We start from the raw sequence: 21989 nt of genomic DNA, 5'->3' as shown, positions 1-21989 counted from the left end.
CCATCTAGAGCAGCCCCACCTTAACACTCTCCACCCTTCACCCCATTGAACTTTCTTCATTGCACTTAACAACATCTAGAATGACCATATACATAAACATTAACATATCTTTTCTGGAATAGAGTCTTTTTGAGAGCACTTTGCTACTCTGCTTGGCTCTTATATCCCCAACGTTTAGGCTAGTCATCGGCACATAGCACACCTCCTGGAAAATTTGGAATGAGGCCCTAGTTTTTTAAAGTAAAAAATATTAATGTTGAACCAGATCATTGACTTGCACAGCCAAGGGTTCCAGCATAAATATGTCATCTTGTCCCGTAGACTGTCTGTCCCTAGAAGGGAAGTGTCTTTGTTAGGTCCCCAGTCCTGGCATAAAGCCAAGCGCGCACATGCATGCAAGACGGGAAGGGAGGGGTGAGGCTGGGGACAGGCCCTGGGCCCTTGTCCTGTTCCACCCAGAGAAGCTGTGCTTGTCTGTCTCTTTTATGTGTGAGTTCTTCGTACAGTTTTAATTAACAAGAGGCCTAGCCCTGATCAAGTCCACCTTCCTTTCCATTTTAAAGGCATCAGTTTGGAGTCGGCCCATGAGGGGCCTTTGATTTTCCTCTAGGTCTTTGCCAGCACTGGAAAGAGGGGAGAAACAGAAGGGTTGGGTCGATGGTCTTCTGAAGTGGGACTTCGTCAAGGATGCTTGGTTACAAAGTGTGCTTTGTGCCGGAGAACCTACTGCTTTTCTGAGCTCTTGAGTTGTGCCAATCCTTGCAACAACCCAGTGAGGTTGGGGCTGTTATTGCTGCTTCTGGGTGAAAGCAGTAGAGGCTCAGAGAAGTTAAGCAACTTGCTGGAAGTTGCACAGCAGGTGGGTGTAGAGCCAAGGGTGGAACTCAGGTCTGTCCATTCCCGTGTCTGGACTGTGGACTTGGGAGGGACCGAAGCCTCCGTGTCATCCCTCTGGGGGCTGCACCAGGTGCTGCGGTGGGATCAGCATGCCGTCCCACTGGGCGTTGGACAACCCTGCGCCTCCCCACCCTAAGCGTGTCCCCTGCTGTGTCCCAGGCTCGCTACGTGCAGGCCAAGCTGAGCGTGCACGACCGCTCCCTCAAAGTGGCCACGGTGATCGAGAGCCTGGAGATGGAGATGGAGCTGCTGTGCCTGACGGGGGTGGAGGACCAGCTGCAGGCGGACGTCAGGCCCACGCTGGAGACGCTGCGGAACGCTGGCATCAAGGTGGGCGGCCTCTGCGGCCTGGCTGCTGAGCGACCCCCCGGGGAATGGGCTCCGGAATTGTACAGCTGTCCCTTGAGCGGAGTGCGAAGGTAGGGGAAGGGAGAGGGGGGGACGTGTGACAGAGGGAGCCAGGCGTGCAGGGACTCCAGCCCCGTCTCAGGTGGGCCTCTCATCACCTCCCGCCCCGGCAGCCCTGCGCGTTTGCTTTCCTGGCTGGCCTTCCTGACCGGGCCGGGCTCCACGCAGGCAGGACCGCCCGCGGCTCCTCATCCCTCCGTGCCAAGTGTGTCCACTATACCCCTGTGAGTGGCCAGCCAGCCAGCCGTCTGTCGGTGCGTCTGGGTGGATGGGTAACCACCCAACAGAGTGACCGCCTGCCCCAGCAACTGCTACGTTTACGTTTTGTACTCTACTCTTTGGGGCCCCCAAATGTCCAGTAGTTGGATCAGGAGAGGCCAGTAGAGGGCGTCTGAGGAGCCTGCAAAGGATCAGCGAACTTCCTGGCTCAGCGCCCCTGAGAACACGTATGTTTGCCACCCGCCTCCGCCCCAAAGCAGCTCTGGGCTGCGTCCTCGGGCCTGCATGCGGCAGAAGCGCGTGTGAGCTGGGCCATGCGAGCTTGTGGATTAAGACCAGCCACAGGGGTGCTCCAGCCACGTTCGTGCCCGTCGGGGGCTCCCGTGTGTGCGAGCGTGGATTTTTGTAAACCAAACGCTGTCACGTACCTTTGGCTCATAGGAAACTGACAGATCCCAATTTTGAAAAAAACGGGCTGAAGTCAGAGGGCTCGTTTCTACTGAGTTGTGGTGTTTAAACTTTGTCCCTGGGCCATTTCCAGGACCTCCCTATTGGGACCTCGCAGTGCGGCTTTGGGGCAAGTCACCTCTCTGCCCCCACAGCAGTGAGGGACCTGTTCCGAGGCTGGAACCTGGAGGTCCAGCACCAGTGCTTTATAGTCAGGGTTAACCCCACGGGATTCCTGACCGGCGTCCGACCAGGCAGAAAGACCATGTGTCCGAGACAAGTCCGTGTTTCCTGTGGGACCCGGAAGTGACCCCTCACCCATGCAGGCTCCCCTTGCTTAGAGATCAGTTATGACTTTAAGAAGAATTCCCAGAAGAGGGGTTGTGAGGCCAGAGGCCGGGCTTTGCGATATCCCCTGAAGCGTGTGGCCCAGCGTCTGCTGCCACCAGGGGTGGTTGCGCCGCGTCCTGACGGCCTTGAACGGGGCGTTTCCTGCCACCTCGAGGAGGTAAACGGGACACACTAAGTTCAGCTCGATGTTCCGGGAAACTCGGCCGACGCAGGTGACAGGCCGCCTCTAACAACACTAACCGCGGGGACCTCTTTCATGCGGTGATTCCAGGTTTGGATGCTGACGGGGGACAAGCTGGAGACAGCCACATGCACAGCGAAGAACGCGCATCTGGTGACCAGAAACCAAGACATCCACGTGTTTCGGCTGGTAAAGTGTTCTCTGCGGGGGGCCTCCTGGGGGTGTGGCTGCAGTTTGCCTGTAACCTCGTGACCTCATAACCTCGTGACCTCATAACCTCGAGGGGGCCCCGAGAGGGGAGCACGTTAACCTGCTGGGCGCGGGCTTCCACGGTCGGTTTGGGAGGAATCACTGATGAACCAGTGAGGCCGGAGGCTCCTTCCGGTGGTGTCTCCGGAGCACCCCGTCCCATCCTGGCTGTGTGGACACGTGGCCTTAACCTGGTGGGGTCGTGGGCCCTTTGAGAGGCTGCTGGAAGTGAGGCAGGTGGCGTGAAGGATGCAGATAAGCACATGCATGTGGAATTGTACCTAGGAGTCCAGGGTTTCACCAAGTCCTTGAAGGCCAGTCCTGGGGTAAGAAATAACGTCCAGATCACAAGTATTGGCCTGAAGGAACACCTGGGAGCCTGTAGAAGAAGGTGTGTTGGGTGGGCACGGGAGAAGTGGCCCCAAACAAGCAGGCATTAGGCGCCCCGAGGCTGGAGGCTGGAGGCCAGGGGCTGTGCCTGGCCTTACTGAGCTGAGGTGAGGAGCAGGCCCCTCTGGGGCAGGGTCCCACTCCTCTGAAACCGGAGCCACCATTCCAACAGCTGCAGGGACCTAGGTGTTTGGGGGTCTCCCTCTCACCCCGGCCTGTGGTCCGTAGCACGTAGAAGCTCCAAGAAGGCCAGCTGTTTGGGGAACAGCACGCAGTGTTGCTTAGAGGCAGATGCGGTGGATCCTCATTGTTCACAGGATCTGCTGACAAACCCGCCTACTCGCTAAAATCCATCTGTGACCCGAAAGGTAGGGGTCAGGTGCGCGTGGTGCCGTCCGAGTCGTGCCCGTCCGCGGAGGACGAACAGGGTGGGTCCGCCGTCTCGTTTCAGCGCTCACGCTGCACACAGTGTCCTTTTCACGGTCCATGTCGGGCCACTGTTTTGCATTTTTGTGCTTTTTGTTAGCGATTTCACTGTGTGAAACGGCCTCAGCACAGTGGCGAGGGATGGCCGCTGTTCCGAAGCACAGGCGGGCTGTATGTGCTTCACGGAGGAAATGCGTGGCTTAGCTAAGCCTCTCCTAGGCCCGCGTCCAATGCTGCTGGCCATGAGCTCAGTGTTAAGGGATCAACAAATATGTCCTCAAAAAAGACATTTAAGCAGTAGCACACATAGCACGAGGTTATGCACTGATCCGGTGGCAAGAGATACCGTGAGCGGAGGCTGGCAGGAGCCATGCCTGTGCTTGCTGGGGCCTGGCCCGTGTTGCTGACTCAGCGTTCAGGGCGGGGCCGTACAGAGCGTAACTCTCACAGCGCATGAGAATCCACTGCACGGCCTAGAATTCAGGGCCCGCAGACCGTGGCTCTCGTGCTAGCTCCCTGTTCTGGGAAACAGTTTTACCTAAACGGAGATACACCCGTTGTTTACATAACTGTCGGAGGCTGCTTCGTGGCCCACGGAGCCCACAGGAGTTCACATCTGGTCCTGCATGGAAAGCCGGCCTCCCCTGCCGGGTGCCCGCACGCGGCGTTCTCGCTGTGTGTTTCAGGCAGGCTGACACACATGCCCTGCTTCACTTTCCTTACATGTAAGGGAGCGTGGCGTCCTGTGAGAAATGCATGGGGAAACACGGGAGTGCAGGGCAGGCCTGGCACAGGAGGAACCTGCAGTCCTTCTTGTTCTTGTTTTATTTTTTTACGTGGTCACAGCCGTCCTGGGGAAATGCAAGGTGACAGACAGGCTCTCCGGTCCCCACAGAATCATCACAAACAGGATTTAATTTGGCTCTGGGTCCGGTGGCAGGAGAGGGGCAGGGGTCCTTGGCCAAGTGGCCATTGTCTTCATGTGGCTCCAGGAAGCCACTGTTTGTTGTTCTGCGGTCTCCAAAGAGCGAGGCCGCCTCACCCCTCGTTCCCTTCCAGGTGACCAACCGCGGCGAGGCCCACCTCGAGCTGAACGCCTTCCGCAGGAAACACGACTGTGCCCTGGTCATCTCTGGAGACTCCCTGGAGGTAGGACCGCCTGGTGCCCCTTCCTGCTGCTGTGAGGGAAGTGACCTTGCTGACCCCTCCTCCCTCCCCAACAGATCTGCCTCAAGTACTACGAGTACGAGTTCATGGAGCTGGCCTGCCAGTGCCCGGCCGTGGTCTGCTGTCGCTGCGCCCCTACACAGAAGGCCCAGATCGTGCGTCTGCTGCAGGAGCGCACTGGGAAGCTCACCTGTGCAGTAGGTAGGCTAGTCACCTGGGCAGTAGGTAGGCTAGTCACCTGGGCAGTAGGTAGGCTAGTCACCTGGGCAGTAGGTAGGCTAGTCACCTGTGCAGTAGGTAGGCTAGTCACCTGGGCAGTAGGTAGGCTAGTCACCTGGGCAGTAGGTAGGCTAGTCACCTGGGCAGTAGGTAGGCTAGTCACCTGGGCAGTAGGTAGGCTAGTCACCTGGGCAGTAGGTAGGGAAGTTACCTGGGCAGTAGGTAGGCTAGTTCACCTGGGCGGTAGTAGGCTAGCTCACCTGGGCGGTAGGTAGGGTAGCTCACCTGGGCGGTAGGTAGGGTAGCTCACCTGGGCGGTAGGTAGGGGAGCTCACCTGGGCGGTAGTAGGCTAGCTCACCTGGGCGGTAGGTAGGGTAGCTCACCTGGGCGGGAGTAGGGTAGCTCACCTGGGTGGTAGGTAGGCTAGTTACCTGGGCGGTAGGTAGGGTAGCTCACCTGGGCGGTAGGTAGGGTAGTTCACCTGGGCGGTAGTAGGGTAGCTCACCTGGGCGGTAGGTAGGGTAGCTCACCTGGGCGGTAGGTAGGGGAGCTCACCTGGGCGGTAGGTAGGGGAGCTCACCTGGGCGGTAGGTAGGGGAGCCCACCTGGGCGGTAGGTAGGGTAGCTCACCTGGGCGGTAGGTAGGGGAGCCCACCTGGGCGGGTAGGCTGCAGCTTGAGCCTGTCCCGCTGTTCTGCTGGGTCCATTTTCTGGCGGGGTAATTGGGTCCTGCGGCTGTGTTCTGCACACCCCCAGGCCACCTTGCTTGGGTCTTGATGTTTTCCTCTATGGACTTGGTTCTATGTTGTTATAATTGTGATTTTGCTCTTTCCCTTTGAGAAAGAGGAGATAGGTGTGCCTGAGGGCTTCGCTCCTTAGCTGGCACTTTCTTCGCCAGCGACCTGGGGCGCAGCATTGCTGAGGGGTGAAGACCACACAGGGCGCTGGATCTGGGTCCCGCGCTAAGCGGGTGTTTGCTGGCTGGGTGCCCGGTGGCTCCCTTCAGCCGCTGAGCCTGTCTGCTCATGGTCAGTGGGAGAGCTACAGCGCTCTTCTCCAGTGGAGCTGACGAGATCCGATGGGGTAACTTTAAAAAGTACTTGCCACAACAGCCCCCGTCAGAGGCAGGCCGGTGGTGGTCGTAAACGGGGGGGGGGGGGGGGGGGGGGGTTGAACACAGGCCCCCTGCTGCTGCGGAGTGGCAGGGACCTTCAGCCAGTCACCGGTCCCTCTGACGCCCGCCGTCAAACAGGAACCCCGTGCCTCAGGTTGTTGGTGTGGTTACGGGAAGTAACCAAGTTTCTTGCCTCTCGCAGCTTCTGATTGTTTCTCCGGTCCGTGTGCCCATAGGTGACGGCGGCAATGACGTCAGCATGATTCAGGAGTCTGACTGCGGCGTGGGCGTCGAGGGGAAGGTGAGCGGGTGCCAGGTGCCGGGTGCCGGGTGGCAGTGCCGGGTGGCGTGGAGTTCTCTCTCCTCCGAGGCACAGCGTCAGTGCTTCTGGGAATCGCACATTAGGAATGCGCTGTAAGGAACCCTGCATCCTGACGACCCCGCCTTACCCCCTGGGGTCAGAATTCGGATCACTGCATCCTGCAGACAAATGCTGATTTTTTGCTTGTGAAAACCTAAGTTAAAAAAAGAAGGTTTTTGCCATAATACTAGGGTACGCTGGATGTGCTTCCGACTTTTCCCTGGGGTGGTGGTGACAGTTGGAGCCCGAGTTGTCACACTGTGTGTGCAATGTGGGAGAACAGGGCGTGGCGGGCGCGTTGCTAGAAGGCCTGGGGCCTGCAGTTCCTTCGAGTGTTTGTTACAACAGTTTTCCACCTCTTTCCTTGTCAGCTGTGTGCTGCCTCCCGTAGTCTGCTCTGCCCTCTCTAATTTGTGCCGCTCAGTGACTCTCCGCAAGAATAGTGGCCACCAGCTGCCAGAACGGGGTGCAAAATACGGCCCTGGGTGCGGGCCGGGGGCTCCCCTTACATTTTGGTCCGTGTCCTCATGAATTTGGCTCATCCTTTTCTTCCTTTTTCACCCTTTCTGGTTAAGGGACCGCGAATGAAATGTTACGTTTGAACTCTGTACGGACTCCTTTGTTGCAGGTTTTAGGAAGACACTTGAGTTTAATAGATAGAATTCTTTACAGGTGTCTATGTGGAGCCAAAACATTTCCCCTAAAAATTATACTCTGATACCTCTGTTTTTGGAGAATGAAAGGAAGAAATGGTCACTGTAAAAAATTAGAACAACTTAGAAATGGATGAAGTGTCTTTTAGATAGCCTCATCTAAGTGGTAACATTGCTTATTATTCAGAACTTTTGTCTATGTGTATATTGCTGGTTATGAATATGTATGTATGCATATATTGTATACACATACGTACGTTCAGGCATATGCATATCTTACACATGCATGTATATTATTTTCAGGTATAGTTTTAAATTAGAAACATTATGCATTTAAAAAAAATACCTACAGTGGGGCCTTGACTTACGAGTTTCCTGACTAACGAGTTTTTCGAGATACGAGCCATCTCTCGGCCGATTTTTTGCTTTGAGTTGCGAGCTAAAATTCGGGTTACGAGCCAGCTTCAGATACCCCACCGCTAGTTGGCGCAGTGAACGTCACAGTGAACGCCACAACATCAGCCCAGCATCACGTGTTTCACTCGTTCACTTTTTGATTTGACATACGAGTAATTTGAGTTACGAGCTCCGTCACAGAATGAATTAAACTTGTAAGTCAAGGCCCCACTGTATTTTTATTGATTCAGAGAGGAAGGGAGAGGGAGAGAGAGAGAGATAGAAACATCAATGAAGAGAGAGATTCATTGGTCGGCTGTCTCCTGTATGCCCTACACTGGAGATCAAGTCTGCAACCCGGGCATGTGCCCTGACCGGGAATCGAACCGTGACCTCCTGGCTCATAGGTCGATGCTCAACCACTGAGCTACGCTTGGCTGAGCAACATTATGCATTTTTAATGCAACTTGATGACATCTGTTATCTTGGATTTGTTTCTACATCAGAACATGTAGATCCGTCCTTTTTTTACCTTCCCTCAAACTTTTTATTTTGAAGATGTCACTCCTTCAGAAAAGTTGAAATAGAGCAGTGAGTACCTATCTATTCTTCACTTCAGTTGACCAGTTGTTAACATTTGCCTCATTCTCTCTCTCCTCCCCCAGCCCCCAAATCAGTGGAAAGTCAGTTGCCGAGATAATGTGTTACCCCTAACTACTTTAGCATGGACCTCTTAAGAAAAAGAAGATTATGTTACGTACTCAAAATAACATTATATGCCCCCCCCCCCGAATGCCATGTTGAGATGACATTATATAATTTTCATAGTTCATTCTCCTCTGTCATCCTCAAAATGTTTAATGAAAGTATCTCCAGGAACCAACGAAGGGACAGTTGTGGGTTCTCCCCGCTACCTGTGGGTGAGGTTGATTTGATTCACATTCTGTGTTTTTGGTGTGAGTAGCACCTAAGGGGAATTTGCATCCCCTGTTGCATCCAATCAGTTTGTCCCACAAGTGGCATCCGTCATGGACCTTTTAAAATGATAAAATTCCACAAATGGTTGCACTGTAAATTATTTCCGCTTCTATAAATGTGCATAGCTGCTGTGTATGTTCAGGAATGTTCCATTTAATATTGTTAGTAGCATCTGATCCCCCCCCCCCCCCCATTTTTAACTCTTAAGGGAACCGAGCGTTATAAAGTGCCTGTCTTTGAGCGATTTTTTGCTTCTGATGCGCATTACGGCGTGGGCCTTACCCCCAAGGCTTAATGCTACATCCATTTGACCTCCAAATTATAACTATCTGTGATTTGGAATGTTTTTTGTTTAAATAAATTCCTCTTTTTAAATCAAATTTAGACTTGGACCACCAACTGTGTAGAGCTTGAAACCAAAGAATCTCTTTATTGAAGTTCTCGGGAGATCTCCTTACAGTGTCTTGCTTTTTCAATTAAAGCAAATGTGTTCGCTTTGACCTCTTGTGCATCTGACGGTGCCCAATGTCATCGGATTTCAGGAAGGAAAACAGGCCTCGCTGGCTGCAGACTTCTCCATCACTCAGTTCAGGCACCTCGGCCGCTTGCTCATGGTGCACGGCCGCAACAGCTACAAGCGCTCGGCCGCCCTCAGCCAGTTCGTGATCCACAGGAGCCTGTGCATCAGCACCATGCAGGTGGGTGGCCGCCGCCCCTCCGCGCAGGCGCGCGTGGCTGTCCTGGAGAGAGCGGGGACCCAGGCTGTGCCTTGGAGCTGCTACCCCCTCCAGGCCACGTGGCAGCTGATAGAACTCGGATTGCCCGGATCCTTCCTGTTAGGCAGCGAAGGCCATTCTTGGGGTGTCGTATAGACTGGAGTTGTTATAACTGGTTTGCTGGAAGGAAAAATGCTGTTAAATGGTAAGCGGGTACTGAGTTTTCCACATGCAGAAATAAGGGCCAGTCGAGAATAACTTGCTGTCTGTAGCGCTACCTACACACCGGGCATCGGGCTGTGTTCACAAGGCAGTGTCTCACTCAGTCCTCACAGTAGCGCCCATTTCACAGATGGGGAGCCTGAGGCTCGGGGTGGCGGGGGAGTTTGTGTCGTGTCCCTCAGGGTTAGTGTGCTCAGACAGGGGACTCCAAGCCTGCGCTCTTAATCAAGGTCTCCGCCTCGGTGCCCTCCATACGTAAGGGCTATAGCAGTTAACTGTGTACTAGGGAGAAGGCCAAAGGGCAGGAAAGAAAACATTTTGGGTGTTGAAAACTGTCTACTGATTTTCCTCCGTGGGCATTTAGGTGAAAATACTCCCAGTTAAGTGGGGAGAACATGGGGATGATATATCCCAGAACCCATGGTTTTTGTTCTGACCAAGCCACTAAGTATAGCAGGTCCTCAAATAATGTCGATTTGTTTAAGATAATTTCATTATAACATTGGTGACATGTTCTTTTAAAAATCAATTAGCCTATGGTAAACATTGTTTTCATTATACATCGTGTTGCTTAAAGTCACAGAACCTATCCATGGTGTTAAGTGAGGACTTACTCTATTTATGATACCTTGAGCAAGCCACTTCACCACTCTGGGCCTCAGTCTTTCCACCTGTAAAATGGGGACGGTAAGATCTGCCTTGTCTCTCAGACAGGGCTCCTTTGAAAAGTAGAGCATTTTATAAGGGACCAAGTGCTAAAGGCATCCTTACCATTATTAATAAAACAAAAGAGGATGATGTGTAAAATAAGAGGACATTTAAATTTGTAGGAAAGGTGATTTATCATACATGAAAGGCACAAGGCGTCCTGCCTTTCCGAGCGACTCGGGTGGTGCTGCTCTGTGTTGATGAGAATTCGCCCGTCACCGGCCTCCTCCGTGCATGCCTTTCGGGGTGAATGTATGTTTTTAATATCTGTGCACTTATGAGTGTAGGAGCCTTAAAGTGATTTTCATCAACATGCTCTAAACCCAAACAGCTGGTACGGTTCATCAGACCGCATCTGTACTTTTAACTTATGCTCGCTCCTCAATTGAACTGGATAGGACGGTGGTTTTAATCACCGGGAGATCAGTCAGCCCGTCCCCGGGCAGGCACACAAAGCGGGCCTGGGTGAGCTCACTTCTGTAAGGCTCGCATGCCACCATGAACATGGCTTCAGAAAACATGGTCGCTGGGAATCGTTCTCTGTGCTAGGAGAGTGCCCTTGACCCTGTCCACCGTGCTGACAGTGGGCCAGTCCGTGTTAGAACTGGCCCTGGACGGGGGTCTCTTTGATAGAGGTGTGGCGTCTTGTGTCCCCCCTCCGCTCCCCCTCCCCAAGTGCTCTTTTCAAGATGAGGTATTTGTGGTCAGCTCGGGGCTTTTGGAGAAAGAGGCTCCCCGTGGTGATCTGCAAAACGAAACACCAGATTTTTGACATTTTTACAACCATCCTTTCTCTGCAATAGCCCAGCCTGGGTGAGAAGCTCCTTGAAAAGTGGCTTTCACCTTTCAATTCTGAAATCACGACCAGGGTGGCACCAGGGCTTCCTGCCAATGACCGTGGCCTTAGGTGACCCCGTGTCCTGAGCTGTGCCAGGTGAACAGGCATGGCAGCGGCTGCGGGGAGGTGTCTGGGGTTAGACCTCTTCCTGGTCACGAGGCTGGCTCAGCCTTTCTCCCCTGTCCGTCCTTGGAAAGCCTTAGGGAGCAGCTGTCCCTGCTTCCTTTGGTTTTATACTCAGGGGAGTGAGCTTCGCGGCCACTTTCCTTCCGTGAGCCCCTAGAAGTCCAGAGAAGGAGGTCACAGCATCAGGCCTGCTTTGAGCTCTCTGGTTTATTTCTTCACCGCCCGTAGCTAATAGTTTCCAAACGAGGAAGCAGAAGTTTCGGGAAGGGGTCATAAATATCTTTATTCCTCTTGTCTAATTGCAATTCGTAAAATTTTCAAAAATAATAAGACCTATAGTGTAAGAAGTAAAGCCTTCTCTCCAACCGCACCCTCCAGGGTAATTGCTTGTGTCCTCCTGTCAGAGGCTGTGTTTCCATATCAGTTCCCACACATATGCCCACTTGTGATGGCTGCACATCCAGGGAGGCGGTGATGCTGAGCTCTTAGGAGCGTGGGCTCTGAGACAGGTGGGCTAGAGTCCCGAAGTGCCATTTACCTGCCCAGTTTCCCCGCCTGTAATATTCAGGTGACGTTAGGACTCGACCTCATGAGCAGTTCTGGAGAGTCACTGAGCCCATCTATACAGTGTTCCAGCTCATGTTCACACAGGGGCTGAGAGTGGACTCTGGAGCTAACAGACTCCTTGGGTATGATTCCTGGCTCTGTCACTTATGAGCTGTGTGATCTCGGGCAAGTCACTTAACCTCTCTGTGCCTTCTCTCATTGGTAATATGGGGATGATGATCACAGTACCTACTCCATAGGGTTGAGTGAGCATTAAGCAAGCTAATACACTTAAAGCACTTATGACTGTTGGTGTGAAGTAAGTGCTTTGTAAGAGTTGGGTGCTGTTTTTATAAACGTAAACATCAGGGCTTTGGCGATGGTTTTGCTAACGTCCTCTTTCTCCTTGCACAGGCTGTCTTCTCCTCTGTGTTTTACTTTGCCTCCGTCCCTCTGTACCAAGGATTCCTCATCATTGGGTAAGGAAATCCAGGCAAGCTATTAATTTTTTATGAAAGCACCCTGAAATGCCACAAAAGAAAGAAGGAACATTATATAAAGAAGCATTATACAAAGTCCCCAAGTGGCCAGCCAAGCCAGGTCCAGCAATGCAGGTTAGACTTTTTTGGAATTACTGAGTTTTTGAACTGCTGAGCCCGTAACCAGGCCGAGGAGGTTGTGTCCGGTCGGCTTGTGTCCGTGGCACTTGGCCATTTGTACCTGGGGAGGGAAAACCGCCGGCCCGCGAGACCCAAGGTTATTGGCTGATTGGCCACCAAAGCAAGAGTGAAGGCTCGCAGACCAGCGATTCCATGGGGGTCTTAGGAAAGAGAAAAGCGGGGTCTGCGCAGCACCCCCCTATGCGGCTGACCCCAGTGGGACGGCCCGCTGTTGGGCGTGCAAGGCGGGCGAGTCTTGGCGGACCCCTGCTGCCTCTGACCCATTAGACAGGGTGTCCCTTAGACATTTGCTGCCACCAACTCACCCCCACTCCTCACCTGGATTCATGACGTCCCTTTTGACCTTTTCAGAGGGTTGCTCAGTCTTTGACTTACCCAGGTGGGTGGAGTCTAGTTACCACCTGCCCTAGATAGAGGCGCACAGGTGCTCCTGGCTCGGAAGAGGGGCAGGAAGGCGCTGGCCCCAAGGACAGTGTTTTGCCCGGTCAGCCGAGAGTAGGCACTGGACTTCTAATTGGAAAAATGGACTGTCCTTTGTCAGGTCCTGGAAGAGTAAAGCAAACAGGCCCGAATATAGCGGGGGCTTCCGTGTTCCACGTGGTCCTTTCAGGAACTGATGCCCGATTCCCTCTCGGTTCTCATCTCCTCCTCTCTCCACCCTTCAGCTCCAGCCGCACTGGCTGCCTCACTGGTCTTCCAACAGAAGGGACACATTGCTACCTCAGGGCCTTTGCACTCACTCTGATGCCTGCCTGGGGTGCTCTTCGCTCCCGTATCGGCATGGCTGCCCCCCCATGTCTTGTGGATGTTTACCAATGTCAGGTCCCTTGGCCGCCTTCCCAAACTGCACCCCCACCCTGTGCCTTAGTCCCCTTCTCTATTACACTTTCCTCCAACACGTGTAGTTTACTGGAGTGTTTATTGACTCACGTTTTGTCTGTTTTTCATCTTGACTCTCCAGTGCTTCGTTAGAACTGGCCCTGGCACGTGGGAGGCACTCCGTACATGGTTGTCGATGGGTGAATGGGAACGGGCCAGGCCTTACTGGCAATCTTTCTGTCCTAGGTACTCCACCATCTACACCATGTTCCCTGTGTTTTCTCTGGTCCTGGACAAAGACGTCAAGTCAGAAGTTGCCATGCTGTATCCTGAGCTCTAAAAGGGAGATAAAGGGGAAAAGAGACAGGAGAGAAAGGCAAGAAGAAGAAGGATGAATAGGAGAGACACAAGATACATTCAAGATTAATAAGACCATCCTTCAGGAACTCCCCTTCCTCCCTTCCTTCCTTCCTGCCTACATCCGCAAAATCCCTCCCTCCTTCCCTCACATCCCACTCCCTCCCTCACCTCCCTCCTCCCTCCCCTCCCCCTTTCCTTCTTCCTTCCCTTCTTCCCTCCCTTTCCCTCCCCTTACTTCCTTCCTTCATCCCCCCCTTTTCTATATTTCATATAAAAGATACCTGATTTGAACACACTTGAACTGGTGGCTTTGAGGAGAAATGCATGGGAGTTTTCCCCTTAAAAAAGTAACATACGCACATGTGAAGAATATTAAACAGTAATATATAAATGGAAAACAAGCCAACTAACAACTTTTCTAGAGGCTCTGGACAGTCTTGTATCTGCTCCTAGAAATGTTTATGTACACGTCTGAAAAGTGTGTGTGTGTGTGAGTGTGTGTGCGTGTGTGAGTGTGTGTGTGTGTGTGTGTGTGTGTAATTTCATTTGCTCTCGAGGGTTTTTTACTAAAGGGCAGACTTATTTCTATCTAGTGTCGATTCTCTTTAAAAAACATAACTTATTTGATGTATTCAGATATGTGTAAGCCACTTCCTTTGATGAAGACAGGCAGGTGGCCTTGCCTCATTTGGGGAGGAGTTGCGTGAAGGCAGCGGGTGCCCTGGCTGAGCCCCGCACGGTAACCTCTTCTGTCTGTCTCTCCTGTAGGGACGGCCGTTGTCCTACAAGACATTCTTAATATGGGTTTTGATTAGCATCTATCAAGGTAAGAAAGGGGAACCCACTGCTTGCCTTCTGCTCTGGCCTGGGCCCCAGGGCAGCTTTATGTTCTGTTGTCTGTAGGACGGAGAAGCTGGAACCCTAGGATAGCAGAAGGGAGCGTGTCCGCCTGCCCCTGGGGGACCCTCTCAGGGAGTCCTAAGGACTAGAATATGCAGCACTCAGAAGTCCCACATGTGAGATGCTGCTGTCAGCTCAATGCCATGAAGTCAGAGAAAAAAATGACTCACACTAATCAAAACCTGCCGAGGTGTTAGAGCCATTGTACCCAAAAGCGATTACTTTCTGGAACGTTCGGCTGCTTTTCCTGAGGTCAAGTTGCAGTGTTTGAAAAGCATATTTATTCCAGTGGCCTCCGGGGAGGGTCCCTGAGGCCGTGGAGGCTTTGTGAAACCTTAGCGAAGTCTGAGGAGGGAGCATCAAAGCCTCTATTTGTTTTTATTTTTCCTCACTCTTTCCAGAAGGTCTATTTAAAGTATGTTTTATAAGCCACATTATATACGGTGGTCCTAATACCTCCCTCCATCAGCTCATATAGAATTTACAAATATACAAGGTATATTGGGGTTTGTGTTTAATGCTTTCTGCTGGCGGGGTGCACAAAGAGTGTGGAGACCGTGGAATTTGTTAGCAGGGGCCTAAATGGTCATGACAAAATGCCAGGGGTATTTTAAAGGAGTGTATCAAGGCATAATATATGCATCTGGGTCAAGAAAGCCAGCCCGGCATGAGAGTTCAGGTGGGAAGCAGTGGGCTGCGTTCCACGCCCTCCACTCCACCGGCTATAACGGGCCGCCACCGGCGGGTCCCCCTCGGCGGGTCTGCGGGTTTCCCCGGGCCGTGCCTTGGGGTGTTATTCCTGTGTCGCTAGCAGTTTTGATCGGTGTGAGACGTATCCGTCCAGCCCCTGCCTTGCTGGCTAAAGCCTCATCTACACCCTCCCGTCTCCTCTCTCTCTCCTCAGTAGCGGCTGAGTGAGCCTCCTGGTCAGCTCTATCATTTCGTATAAAGTTTACCGTCTTAACTCTTGGGAAGGGTACCGTTCGGCAGTGTCCAGTCTATTGGCGCTGTGACAGGTCTCCAGAGCTTTGTATCCATTCGACCATAAACTCCTCTTTCACCTCCTGGCAGCCCCTGGGAGCCTCGGACCGCCAGCCGGCTTTCTGTGTCTGTGAATTCCACTCGTTTAGAGAACTCCTTCATATAAGGGGAATCATTCGGATTTTCCTTTCATGTCTACTTGCCTCTGTCATTTTAAATAATACATTTAAATTTCTATTCCTTGTTCCATCCGCTTCAGATAGTTAACCTCACCCCATCTCCCTCCCTCCCTCTTCCCCCCACCCCCCCACCCCACCCCCGCAGTGATAGACTCCTGATTATTACGTAAGGTCAGAAGGGGAAGTCGGAAAACTAGACAAAACTGGAAAGTGATGCCTCTTTAAAACTTGCATAAAGCACCACTCATTCAGCAAGTGGTACTTTTCAGGTCTTAATGGAAAAACAAATGAAAAAAAAGGCGTCTGACGTGAGTGAGCCGTGAGCCTTCGGGGGAGCGTGGGGAGGCGTCACGGGGGAGGTGGGAGCGCGGGGGTTGGCGCTCCCGGTGAGAATGCCGCCAGGGGCGCAGCGGCCCTCCCCACCCGCACTGTCCTCTCTCCAGGGAGCACCATCATGTACGGGGCGCTGCTGCTCTTCGAGTCGGAGTTCGTGCACATTGTGGCGATCTCCTTCACGTCGCTGATCCTCACGGAGCTGCTGATGGTGGCCCTGACCATCCAGACCTGGCACTGGCTCATGACGGTGGCCGAGCTGCTCAGCCTGGCCTGCTACATCGCCTCCCTGGTGTTCCTACACGAATTCATCGGTGAGACCCCGCCCCCCCCCCCCTATGGGAAGCCTGTCTGTCGCCTCCAGAGGTCTCCCAGCTTGAGAAGGAAGGCAGCCCCCGGCACTGGGGTCCTGGGCTCCGTGTCCAGCAGGCCGTGGCCCTCGACTGCCCCGCTGACGGCTGTCCCGTGGGCAGTGTGCGTCAGCCAGCCGGGCCGGGCGCTTGGGCAGGGTCCCAGCGGAGAGAACTTCCTTTGGGAACTGGATGTGCTGATGGGCTCCGGAGAGGATTCTGTGTCGTTCAACAAGGGCCCGGTGGGTTTCCCAGGGAGCGACTGCTGTGCTGGGCTCTGTGCCGGGTGGAGATGCTGAGTGCCCAGGTCTTGCTGATGAATGAACAACAGTGGGCAGGACTTAGCATTATTCCCTTGGGAAACTGCCTGACCAGGATGGCCCCTCTGATCACGTCTCTGTGCCTCAGCAAACACTCCTTACAAAGGTCTTGGTAAAGATAAAGGAGCATCCGTGTGAAAAGTGAAAAGTCTTAGAACGATTTCACACTTGTCCCCAAGAGTTCAAATGGGTTTTGTCAGCACCTACTATGCGCTCAATGGCTTGAGACTGGGGAATGGGGGTGCTCGCAGGGGCTTAGAAAAGCTGTGGTCGGTCCCCTTAAATGTGCATCTGCCGTAGGACTGGGTGGGCAGCATATAGTGGGCCTTAGGGCTGGCACGTAGTAGGTGCTTAATCAACGCCAGCTGTGTTTCCCCATCCTGTGCTCGGGCAGTGGGGTCATGTTTACTGTGCCCTCCATTCCACGCACTGTTGAAGCCACCAGCTGTCGCCCCCCTAGCACGGAAGGGCGTGCCTGTCCTTAGATCAAAGCCCCGAGCTTACCCTGTTTCCGACCAGGGGGCCCAGCTGCCTTGCGCCACCCCCAGACCCGTCCCCTGGCTTCCTGTGACCATCATGCAGACGAAGGGGAAATCGGTGGGGAAGTAGGCACGTGTGTTTGAGGGTCGCTTTCTGCTCTCCGGCGGCCGTGTTTAAAAACCTCCAACTTTCAGAGCCCAAATCAAAAACACCTGTAAGAATTGGTTTTCGTCTGTAGTTTCTGTTTCCTACTTGTTGAAAAGAGCAGTTCACCGAGGACCAGGAATACAGAAGCAGGTCAGAGAGAGGGGAGCGCCAGGCAGGTCGGGCTGACAGCCTTATGGGCTATTAGCTGCTGGCACGTCTGCCCCTGAAAGATGGAGTGGAGGGAAGGAGCATGCCAGGAGGCCGTGTGTGTGTGTGTGTGTGTGTGTGTGTGTGTGTGTGTGTGTGTGAGACGGGCGATAGCTGTGGTGGCCGTTTCTGGACCACAGGTGCCTTCTGGAACATTCCCGCCCACTCACGCTGTCTTCCCGTTTGCTTGCAGATGTGTACTTCATCGCCACTCTGTCCTTCCTGTGGAAAGTCTCTGTTATCACCCTGGTCAGCTGCCTGCCCCTCTACATCCTCAAGTACCTGCGCAGACGGTTCTCCCCGCCCAGCTACTCCAAGCTCACCTCGTAGGCTGTGTGTGCAGTGGCGGGAGTCTGGTCCCTGCTCTCCTGCCGGACAGAGTTCAGTCCCGTTCATCCTGACCGCCCGAGGGCTCTGCAGGAGGGGCTGCACGTGTGGTGTGGACGAGAAGAGGCTCTGCCTGGAGTCCTGCCCGAATACACGGGAGGGAGCCCCAAGGAGCCCGCGCGGCCCGTGTGAACCCCGTGGTTCTGCCTGGAGTGAATGTGAATGTGTCCCCGTGGGTGGCTCAGCCAAGAGATTTATACGCGGGTCGCTGTGCAAGCTTCCTTATGACTTGAATTTTGTTGTCACGTGATAAAGTTTCTGTCTAGTTGGAGATTGTAGAGGACTTTTGGTTGGTTGGTTTTTTTCATCAGTCCTAACGTGTGTGCACTCTTTATGTCTTTCCTGCTCCTAAAGACTGGTTTTAGAGAAACGTAAAGCTCTTGGTGGAGGTTTGGGGGGAAAGACGGTGCATTTGGTTAAAAGTTATCCGGACACTAACCTCAATTTGGAAACGCCAGGTGTCCCCTCTAAGGCCGCTCCGCTATTGAAGCCGGCCTTCCTAGGATCACAGAAAGGCAAATGAGAGGCGAGGGAGAATGAGCTGCAAATCCACGTTTCCCAGGCATCTCACTCAGCACCCACACTGGAGTCACGTCCCCGCCACCTCGTAAAGGAGTGTCAGAGGTGCCACTCTGCTTTGTCCGGACCTGGGAGCAATCATGAAGCCCGCGGCCATCTAGGACACCCGCGACATCCTCTGGGAGTTGTTTTCGCAGGACATGTGCCACCGAACAGCCCCTTAATATGCCAACAGGGTGAAAAGAGGTACAACTAATTCTTTAGACAATGGGGCTCACACGGCTCGGACCCTGGTCCAGAGCGGGGAGGTCAGGACTGGGCCCTTCACCCGCACTGATGTCTGTTTCCTGTTGGGAGGAATGATGGAGGACGGAAGGACAGAGGCGGCGGCTTCTTACCACGTTGCCATGCTTGGTGGCAGCTTCGAGCAGGGAGCCCCACGGGAGGAGGCCTGGCATGGGCCTGCGCTCTGCTCCACGGCCTGCAGGCTTCACGGGGGGAGGGGGGGCTTCCAAAGGGCAGGCAGAGGCCGAGACGCCACCCACCGGGCTGCGGCACGGGCATGGTGTTTTTTTGTTTTTTTTTTAAATGTATTATTGATTTTTACAGAGAGGAAGGGAGAGAGATAGAGATTTAGAAACATCGATGAGAGAGAAACATCCATCAGCTGTCTCCTGCATACCTCCTACTGGGGATGTGCCTGCAACCCAAGTACATGCCCTTGACCGGAATTGAGCCTGGGACCTTTCAGTCTGCAGGCCGACGCTCTATCCACTGAGCCAAACCGGTTTCAGCTGGGCGTGGTGTTTCTTATAAAGCCGTGGCTTCTCGTTCCGGTCACTCTTGCAGCGGCCAGGTGTGCAGGCCCCGGGGGTTCCGTTGGCGAGTCTTCAGGAGGTGACTGTGTTTGAGGCCTCAGATGGGTGGTTAATCCTGTGTGAGTACATGCCCTTCAACCCATGGGCACGGCTTCTGTGTGTGCTTCAGAGACGTAGGCTCGGCCTGGGTGCTGGCCCCACTGCCCGAGGGCCCCTGCTCCGGGGACACGAGGAGCCGGCATGCCTCGCCTTGGCAGCGCCCTTCCTGTGCTCACGTCTTCATGTTGCCTTTTTATATCTTTATAAAGTGACAGCAAGTTGCAGGCCCTCGGAAATTAGCTATTGACAGCACTTCTGTCTTAAGATTCTGCAATTTTACAGTATTTGCCCCTCTCTGTTCCAGCCATTTCCACCTCCCACTGAGATCTACAGGGAGCATATATAGGGTGGGGCAAAAGTAGGCTTACAGTTGTTCATATGGAAAAATCATGCAATAATTAATAAATGATGATATAAGGATAAACTGTTTTGCATACTCATAACTGTAAACCTACTCCCCCCACTCCTTCCCCCCCCCCCCCGGGTCCCCCTATAATGCAGTGGAGGAATGGCTATTTCAGAACAGGGTTTTTGCCTAGAACGCTCAGAAAGGTCGAGCAGGTCTGAGTCCACTGTGCTATTTTACAGTTTCGGAGGTGGAGGAGGAGGCTGTGCTCCGAGTGCCTGCACCTGGCTGCCGTGTTGGGCGTCAGACGGGCGTCTTAAGTATTTACTCTCTGCGCTTGCAAACCCGGGACCGGGCCTTGCTCACAGGCTGGTGAGGGCTCCTGCAGGGAGGGCGTGTGGATTCCTTGTCCGGGACATTCGGGTGTTCCCAGCAGACACGGGACGGAGATGGTTTCTGTGGCCTTCCCCTGAAGTCCCGTTTTGGGCAAGGTGCGTGAGTTGACCTTTAAGATACTGCTTGGCCTCTCGAAGGGAGAACGCTTCTAAGGGGGCTGGAGAAGCCATCCCTGAGGGGCGACGGATGCGCGTCAGGGCCACCAGACACGCCCTGCCCACTGCCCTTGGGCACACTCTGTGGAGGCAGTCGGGCGAGGGGGATGAAACCCTGTAGAGACCACCATGGTGTAAGCCACCCGAGGGTGGGCAGCCTGCTCACGCCCCTGCTGGGGTCCGGGGGCGCCTAGGAATGGGGATCCCTACCGGCACACACCAGACTAATCCCAGCAGAGAACTGGTGCCCACTGGGCGCTTCTGGGGGCATCTTAGTGGTTGGGGGGAACCGAGAAACGAAACACCGGAGCTCTTTTGAGGGAAACTCCCAAGTTCATGACCTTGACCATAAGGCTTCTGTTGACTGTTTTCTGGGTTCATCCACCTGGAAAGATCTTCCCTTCGCTTTGGAACTCAATGGGATCCCAGGCCCAACAGCCAGTTGAGTCTGAGGCCAGAGGCCCCGTGGCCACAATCAGCAGGTTACACACGTCCTTCTAGTGAAAACGACCACTCCCTCCGCCCTCGGTATTTGTGCCAGAGCAAGCACTTCTGTTATTTATGATTATTCCTTTTACATCTTTTGGTGACGGTGTGTGTTGGGGGGGCGGTAAGAATGGTTTCTGTTTGCCCCCCTTGTCCTCCCTTTCTCTAAGAAAATGGCCAGGCGAGCCACTGGAGTGGTTTCTCCTGCCTGGCAGGGTGACTACCTTGGGGAGCCTGCATGCACGTGTGTGTGGAGCCTGTGGTGGCCGGTGAGGCTCTGGGTGAGGCTGGCCGCACTGACTCGGGCTGCTTGGGGCAAAGGACTTGCCACCTGGAGCTGGGAGGCCAGGAGCTGGGGTTTCAAACGCCCGCTGTTGGCATTATTATATCCAGATCCCAGATTCGCTTCCCTGAAGCGCACCCCTTTTTTGTCGCCGTCATCATAAATGCCACCATCTGCTTTCCCGTCCCCCAGCTTCTCTGCTGAAAACGTAGGTGATTCTGACAACTTTGGAATGTACTTTGCGTTCTGTGCTCATTGGAAATGACATCATAATGCCTGTTTTTCTTCCGCCAGACTTTTGTTTTCATACTTTTTTTTTTTTTAAAACTGGGGTGGGGATGGCAGTGCCCGCACGCCTTTCCTGGGGCAGCATTTTAAACCTTTGCCAAAATTTCAAACGGGACCTATGCATTCTCCCAGTCCACCCTGCGTGAGGCAAACACCCATCAGCTATTTTTAATCTCTGTGTGTGTGTTTGAAATGTGTGTGTGTCGGGGGGATGTATGATGTTATCTCCAGGTTTTTGAAGAGAGATTTGGTTTGGGTCAACATCCCATCATGCCCAGCTTTGTAGTCATTAAAAGAAACAATCACAATGAGCTTTGTAAATACAACAGATTTTATTTCTCTCCCCTTTCAATGTAAAGCTTTCGGTCATTTCTATATACTTGTTAGGAAACGGATCCTTTAACTGTGTCCATTTCACCCTGGAAGGATGCTCGCTGTGCTTTTGGGAGGGACTGAGAGCACAGTCCGTAGCACCTGAGGCCACAGCAGCATCACCTGGGAAACGGCGTCTCCGTCCCAGCGCGGGGGGAGGTGCGGTCTGTTCGTGTCGCCAGACGGTGTCACTGAATGTTGTGTTTGCTGGGGCAGGCGGGCGTGCGGTGTTTGCAAGAAGAAGAACTCGTGGCTCATTTCTGACTTTCTTGCGCCGGGGCTGGCGGTAACCGCATGGAGGGTCCCCGAGGGCCTCATCAGTGCTCTGTAATCCTCCCTGCGGTGCTCACGGCCGCGGTTTTGATGAGAGGGAGCGGGTAAAGTGCACTTTAATTTGGCAGGGACTCCCAGATGCTTTAAATTCTCGATCCTGTGATGGCACACGTGTGATCCCGCGTGCTTCCGAGCGGT

General features: G+C 53.6%; 2 protein-coding genes across 6 annotated transcripts in view; both read left to right on the top strand.

Annotated features, from left to right (window-relative positions):
* Positions 1-13460, top strand: part of LOC118662633 (probable phospholipid-transporting ATPase IIA) — a 113252-nt gene extending 99792 nt beyond the window's left edge. For 2 of the 4 annotated variants that reach the window (XM_036321235.1, XM_036321237.1), the window contains exons 18-25: positions 1057-1227; positions 2594-2692; positions 4628-4717; positions 4792-4936; positions 6306-6370; positions 9000-9155; positions 12028-12092; positions 13359-13460. In XM_036321235.1, the coding sequence (XP_036177128.1) occupies positions 1057-1227; positions 2594-2692; positions 4628-4717; positions 4792-4936; positions 6306-6370; positions 9000-9155; positions 12028-12092; positions 13359-13452 (885 nt within the window). In that variant the 3' untranslated portion in view covers positions 13453-13460. The other 2 variants (XM_036321238.1, XM_036321236.1) reach the window with 2 other exon arrangements.
* A 311-nt stretch (positions 13461-13771) lies between these two features.
* Positions 13772-18034, top strand: LOC118662635 (probable phospholipid-transporting ATPase IIA). Of its 2 annotated transcripts, none has more exons than XM_036321239.1 (3): positions 13772-14298; positions 15976-16179; positions 17563-18034. In XM_036321239.1, the coding sequence occupies exons 2-3, from the start codon at positions 15987-15989 to the stop codon at positions 17697-17699; spliced, it is 330 nt and encodes a 109-aa protein (XP_036177132.1). In that variant the 5' UTR covers positions 13772-14298; positions 15976-15986; the 3' UTR covers positions 17700-18034. The 2 variants fall into 2 exon arrangements, with proteins under 2 accessions (XP_036177132.1, XP_036177133.1); XM_036321240.1 differs by lacking the exon at positions 13772-14298 and adding an exon at positions 15802-15840.
* Positions 18035-21989: the final 3955 nt, after the last annotated feature.

The sequence above is a fragment of the Myotis myotis genome, unplaced genomic scaffold (assembly GCF_014108235.1).
Source record: "Myotis myotis isolate mMyoMyo1 unplaced genomic scaffold, mMyoMyo1.p scaffold_m19_p_9, whole genome shotgun sequence".
Classification (NCBI taxonomy): domain Eukaryota; kingdom Metazoa; phylum Chordata; class Mammalia; order Chiroptera; family Vespertilionidae; genus Myotis; species Myotis myotis.
The sequence above is the reverse complement of the archived record's forward strand: the minus strand, read 5'-3'. Positions and strand labels throughout refer to the sequence as shown.

Excerpts from the sequence above, each read along its gene's own strand:
- LOC118662635 (XM_036321239.1), top strand. The coding sequence starts at position 15,987 with ATGTACGGGGCGCTGCTGCTCTTCGAGTCGGAGTTCGTGCACATTGTG. Across the intron at positions 16,180-17,562 it reads GTTCCTACACGAATTCATCG|ATGTGTACTTCATCGCCACT; the intron begins GTGAGACCCCGC and ends GTTTGCTTGCAG.